General features: G+C 34.2%; 1 protein-coding gene across 8 annotated transcripts in view; it reads right to left on the bottom strand.

The window, feature by feature from the left end:
* MEF2A (myocyte enhancer factor 2A) overlaps nt 1–6,869 on the bottom strand; it is a 165,496-nt gene that overhangs the window by 59,167 nt on the left and 99,460 nt on the right. For 7 of the 8 annotated variants that reach the window (XM_060617787.3, XM_060617793.3, XM_060617788.3 and 4 more), the window contains one exon: nt 5,796–5,999. In XM_060617787.3, coding sequence (XP_060473770.2) covers nt 5,796–5,999 — 204 coding nt within the window. Of the gene's footprint in view, nt 1–4; nt 1,064–5,795; nt 6,000–6,869 lie in introns of those variants that run through there. The other variant, XM_078448955.2, reaches the window with a different exon arrangement.

The following is a 6,869-nucleotide window of genomic DNA, read 5'->3' as shown; positions in this document are numbered from 1 at the left end:
TCACCCTGTGAATCACCATCCTGCTGCTTCAGGCTCTGTTAGGAATAAAAGAGCAGGGCAGGGGCCTGGAGGCGGAGGGAAGCTTTGTCTTGTCTTCAGATGTCTCATTATTTTTTCCCTTTCCCTGCCGCTCCACTGCAGCCCTGTAAAACATTAGGCAAGCCTCTTAAACACTCCCTGTCTGTTCCATTCCTGATCAGTAACATGGGGAGAAAAAAGCCCAATTGGCTCAAAAAGGCTCTAAGAGAATATTGTAATACTGTCAGAAACCCTAAGCATAATCATGCCTCCAGTTCTAGAAGGTCAGCACTAGATGATCTCAGGAGACAAAAGTCATTTATCTTTCTGTTTTGTTCAACTGAGGAACTGTGTAATGCAATGCTGCCCACACATCCCCACCAACCCCTAAATATGTTCAAAGAAGCACATATGTAAAACCATGTAGGACTGCAATGAAAGGTTAACTCATTAGAAATGTGTTCCCTGGTTTGCAATTCACACCAAAATCGGCATATTATTTTGAAGGCCTTAAAAGTTACAGTTTGTGCTTGCTCACTGCTTGAAATCATTTCAGAGGATATTCTTGGGAATAAAAATATTTAAGAATTTTTACTGCCAAGAGACTGCCCGATAACTTGAAGCTTTTAGTCTCACTCCACTTAGGACAAGTTAACTCAAATTAATACAATATTGCCTAGGCCTCTTCTCCAAAGTTTCCAATTCGGTAGGTGTGAAGCAGGGCACCAGAACTCAGATTTCTAACAAGTGCTCTGGTGATGCTGATACTGAAGGTCAGGGTACCACACCCTGAAAGCCACTGATTCTAAAAGTTGCCGTGCTCAACTTTTACTACCAGCTATTTTTATTTAATAATCGATAGATGCATCTTATGTTTCCTCTCTTTAAGATATTAATGACTTCTAAATTCCTTTGTAATCTGAGAGCAGGCAGGGATTATTAAAACTCAGAAAAAGCAGACTTTCTCATTCTTTAAATCCAAATTATTGTCATCTTACTTCATTTATCACTGTGCCTCAAATTCCTCATCTGTGAAACGGGGACAATAAGAGAGCTCAATCAGATAAAATAAATAAAAGTCCTTGGAAGAGTACCAGGTTATATCAGCAACTTGATAAATGTCACCAATTAATCTTACTGCAATTAATTTCACTAATTTTCTATTTATTATCAAGGAAAACTCATTCACATTTGTTACATGTTGAACATTACTGATTTACATATAAAATTGTATCCATTTATGGTGAAATGTTTCAGAGCTCTAATGAATTCAGTAAACTGGGAAGGCAAGGGAGGCTGTAATTTCAAAGACTGAGGTTCTAATCCCAGTTCTGCCACTAAATTGCTACATGACTCTGGGCAAGTCATTTAACGGAGTCTCAATTTCCACTTCCAAAAAAGTCTGCCTTGGATATAAGGAACAAATGAGATAATGCAAGTGGAATTTTTTTTTCTTTTTAAGTACCACAGTATTCCTGACATGAGGAAAATACCTCTATCTGGGTGCAGTTTATAAGATATTAACTAGACAGATAAAAGGCCATGGTCTCTTATATCCTTAAAATGACAGCACAATGATCTGAATCATCACACAAGCTATGCACTGAATATTCTCCAATACCACCAAATCATAACTATTTTTATAGATCACATGCTGCAATATTTAAGATTCCAAATATTTTTGTAAAGTGAGAGGGAAAAAAATGGATACAAAAGTAATCTCAGGAATTTATTGTGTAGCACTTGCTAAAATCCTCACTTCACAGCTTTAGCATAATTTTTATTCTGATGCAGAACCCTTCTATTGGTCCTAGGCTTTTGATTAGTATAAACACAATGTGTGTGTATACACACACACACACACACACACACACACACACGTGTGTGTGTATGTGAATAATGGTAACTGGTGATTTTCATTAATAGTTTCTAATACTTTAAGATAAATCCAATGTTCTTATAAAACTGCATACAACAGTTGACAACTTTTTAAATCTTAATTTACTAAAAAGAAAACATGGGGGTTATAACACTGTCTCTTCAATTAAATTTCTACTTTTTGTAGGCCCACAAAAGTGGGCCACATATAAGCATTTTGTATCAATGCTTAATAGGAAAGATACAATGTAGATCTCTGATGACATTTGTACAGAATGTCTCCTACTGAAATATAGAAAACAAAGCAGTGAAACTCATTCTTTGTCAGGAATATACTCCTAAAAAGCAGTGTATAATAAGCATTTTCAAATAAGATGCCATTAATGCAGCAACAATACTCTCCATTTCAAAGAAATCCAATTATGAAGTTTCTTATAAAGTTTATCTTTATAACAATCTCTTAATTTACTAACATCTAAGTTTCTGTTTTCATTTATTTAGCTTTCTCAATGTAAGAGATATGCACATTCTACAGGACACTGCAGACTTTAAAAGATCCAAATGCAATTTGAAATATGTAAATGCTGTTGATTTTTTTAAAAAGCTACATGGAAATTATTTTTTACCAACTATAATTGTTAAAATTGATTAAAATTTAAAAAACTGGTTTTAAAATATAGATAATATGAAACAAGGGATAGCAAAGATAGAACACCATTCTATACAGAGGTTTCTGGTATCTGTGGTTAAAATCAAAAGGTAGACAGATGTGAGCACCATATTTTCCTTTATATCTGTTTATCATCACAATATTCGAATACCAACTACTTTTAATGTATTTATTCCATTGTGCTCCCAGAAAACATACTAGATCTAATTCCATAGGCATAATAACGTGTGCATTCTTGCAGGTATGGTTTTTAGACATATGGGGGAAAATAAAATCCTACTGATCTTAAGGACTAACTTACATGCAACAGGAAATAGTAAATGCAGGTTAGAGGGCTTATAAAGGTTGTTCTCAAAGTCTTCAGTTAGTCTCACTATGGATCAAGTGCATTAGGAGACACTCTAATGTGGATCACTTATAGCTGTTTATGCCTCCATTTACTGCTGATGAAGCCACAGGAGACAGCTTTTTTACACATCCAGAACACCACACCAACTTGCTCAAAGTTTGCAGATATAAAATCTTCAGTTGGTACAAGTTTATCTAAGTGGTTTACAAAACTATGGGTAGAAAGAACAGTCTTGAGCCTGAATTAGAAATGTCTAAATAATATCACTTTGCAGAGTCCATGGTACATAGGAGCCCCTCAAATATTTTTGTTAAATGAACAAATGGACAAAAGTGTCTTTCCAATTACTACAACTGTTTCAAAGGACCCTATATGAAAAAAAAATACTTAAAGTTGTATTCCATAAATATCCTTAAATGGGATATTTGTAAGTGCCTGGCCCATAGGAAACTATGGTTTATGTATTTGTCATTACTCTGGTCCTATAAACTTAGGTTGGTTCACAACAATCTTTGTAGCTACATTAGTTTAAGCCATTACCACCACTGATAAAAGGAACTCAGATATGTACATACTTCTATTCAGGATGTAGTTGCATTACCCTTCTATGTAGAAGAAAGAACATCTGGGGTAACCACCACTGTCTTATAATGAAGGTTAATTCAGTAAACTTAACATGCATGGTAAATTAAGCCTTGTAATTTATCCTACCAACAAATTAATACCTTATAATAAGCCAATGTGTCTTCTAACCATTGCATTTATAGAATTCCAAACTTCATAAAGAACTACTGGTAATATTCATGTTCACTTATACCTAAGAAATTCAATTAAAAAGAAAACATCAAAATCCCAATTGATAATTGACCTGCAAAAGTTTTCCTTCATACTGAAGTAAATTGTAATAGAGACTGCTAAAAAAATGTTTGGGATTTACTCTCTTACACTTTGACTGCTGACCACAACAGAGGTGAAGACTGAGGTAGTCTGAAAGTTCTGTGAGGATTAAATCAGACTATATTCTTCATATTCTCTAAAGAAGTAAGCTTTAGGCTGTGCGGAGCACCCTCAACTTCCAGGGGCCAAGACCAACAACTGCTGCAATGAAAGAGCAGAGTAGTTAGGGTCAAGGGGATGGCTGCCTTCTACAATGAAACTAGCTTGAGTATCTATCTGTTGGCATCATAAAAGTCAACTCTGTTTCTTTGACTTAGGCAGTGGAGCTTTTGATAAGCTATAGAGATTTTTAAAATAAGATTTTAAATCAAACACACCAGGGATAATCTCCATTTCAAGGAAATCCAGTTATGAAGTCTCTGATAAGATTACCCAAATAAGGATCCTGTAATTTATAAAATTACAATTCAAAATGCATTATGATATATAACGGGACAGTCTACTGACTTGTATTGCTAAAACCACAAATGCTAAATAATACAAAGTAACTTACAATTGATATAAACATAATTGCATGAAGGGGTTTGGGTAAGAGGTTATCATGTAGTTTAACTGAAATGATCAACAAGGGCAAAATCAAAAGCTTCATACACATTTCAGGGGATGTTCACAGCAGTGAACCATTTAAATAAAACTGTGGGCAACAAGCACAGAGATGAGTTGTAGCTGTAATTACATGATGCTTTTACTTCTCATTGCAATTAATTAATTGCTAAAAAGTAACAGAAGTGCTTTTTTTAAAAAAATTATAAGTAGCAGAATTTTTTTTTTCAGTAACAAACTAAATCAATTAAAAGGAATGGTTGTAGTAGAGAAATACGGTATAGGGAAATTTAGAATGCATTTAATCTGTGGAGGCAAATAAATTAGATTCCTACAAAATAAGGTATCTTTATCTTAACTCAAAATCTAGATTAGGACTTCATTTCTTCTTTTATAGTTAGTTCTTCATTTATAGTTAGTTCTGCATCATTTCACATGGTTTCAGTATTTTCACCAAGGAAATCCCTGATTAACTGGGACAGTTTTCTAATATTACAAAAGTAAGCCAAAGTATGCATCTTTTTTAGTGGGGGGAAAGACTCCCTTTTGAATAAAAATGAAACAAAATCTCTAAATGTAACAAAAATGACAAGTACAAAGCTAATTTAGAATGCCATTAGAAATATACACGGTAAGTTAACTTTTACAAAAAGATTTTACAGTAGAAAAGAATAAAAGGGGAAAGTATACCGATTCTTTTTGAAGGGCTTGCTTTAAAACACTATTTCTGAATAAGATGGAAATAATCCCCAAATTTTTTTTGTTTGTTTTCATTTTAAGTAAGTCAGCAGAATTATAAGAGATACTGAAGGACAGCAGAAAAGGTTAAAAAAAAAAAAAAAAAAAAAATGAAGATATCTTCCCCCCACAACTAAAGCACTACTAACAAAACACAAATATTTATGTCATTTTCTTCCACTTCATTAGTGTTTTAAGTTGTGGGTAGTCACTGACATAATGAAATGATTAAGACATATTAAAACTGTAACTTCATACTATTCCAAGTGATATAGTTCATAATATTAACTTTAAAACTCATACAAAATAAGTAATCATACATAAAATGTTAGATTATACTGCTGTATATAGTACAACAGCCTAGCTTATTTTGTCTCAATAAATAGGATGTTTATAGCATAAGTGGGTCATTACATAGCAATAATTAGATCCTTCTAAGAAATGATTCAGAGGGAAAAAAAATCTATGTATATATTATTATAGCAATAATTAGATCATTCCAAGAAATGATTCAGAGAAAACGTAAGTTACATATATAAACTGATTTATAATTTGGATGTGAAAAGCAATCTGACAGTTAAAGTTACTAAATGGAAGATTCAATTATAACTGCAATTCAGGCATACTAGAGATATGTGTTACCTCAACAATATCCGAGTTGGTTCTGCTTTCATGAGGTTCATTATATTCTGTATACTTGAGAAGAACTTTGTCCATATCAGTGCTGGCATACTGAAACAGTTTGTTAGAGCTGTTGAAAATGATGAGTGCTATTTCACAGTCACAGAGCACACTAAGTTCATAGGCTTTCTTCATTAATCCAAACTTTCTCTTTGTAAAAGTGACCTAGACCAAGAAAAGAAAGGTATATTTTTAGGAAAAGCATTAGCAGTACCTGAATACAGGCTACCTAAAGATGAGCCCTCTTTTAATACTGAGTCAGATTCCAAAGATGAAAAAGGTTCCTGGCTTCACACTCCACATGAGCCTCTACTCCCCCATGTACCACAAGACTACAGTCCTACATTTAACTTCTATCTCCCGACAGAGCAGTCAGTTTCCTGAGGAGGTTTCCCTTTATCCTTCGCTGCCAGTCTGCTGCAGAAGGCAAAGAACCGGAGAAGGACACAGCTGATCACTGACCCCTTATCCAGTTTAAAATTCACAGCCTAGGGATGAACAAATTCCCCAAAGTCCTCAAATTTTTCTTTGAATATTTTTTCCAGTTTCTAACTGGAACCTGTCACCTTAAGTCCTCTCAAACAGAGACCAGTTTTTGTTTGTTTTAAATATTATATCTACTATTTTCAAGAGCCTGAAAGGTATATCCTTTCTGCTCCTTACTCTGTCTTACAAATTATTTTTCCTTCCTTCTCCTTCAAAAACTTCAGATGTTTTCAAGTTCACACCATGAAATTTGTACCCCCAAATAATTCTCCTTGTGATGGGCACCAAATGACCCCCTCATGCACTGATAACTATCACCTGATACTTTTCTTTCTAGCCCTACTCTTATCTCTGGTGATTTCAGTATCTGTGTAAAATATCACTGCAAAAACATCTCCCAACTCCAAATGATCCACTTCCACAGGTCAAGAACTCACTCCTACTGTTATACCTTTCACCAAAAATCACCTCCAAAATCTCAACTTCATGTATTCCATTTTGCCTCCTATCTAGCTCTTCTATTTTGTATTACTTGTCCAGAAATTCTTT

Source organism: Panthera onca, chromosome B3, assembly GCF_046562875.1.
Source record: "Panthera onca isolate mPanOnc1 chromosome B3, mPanOnc1 haplotype 2, whole genome shotgun sequence".
Classification (NCBI taxonomy): Eukaryota; Metazoa; Chordata; class Mammalia; order Carnivora; family Felidae; genus Panthera; species Panthera onca.
Note: the sequence above shows the minus strand (reverse complement) of the source record. Positions and strands in the feature narration are given on the sequence as shown.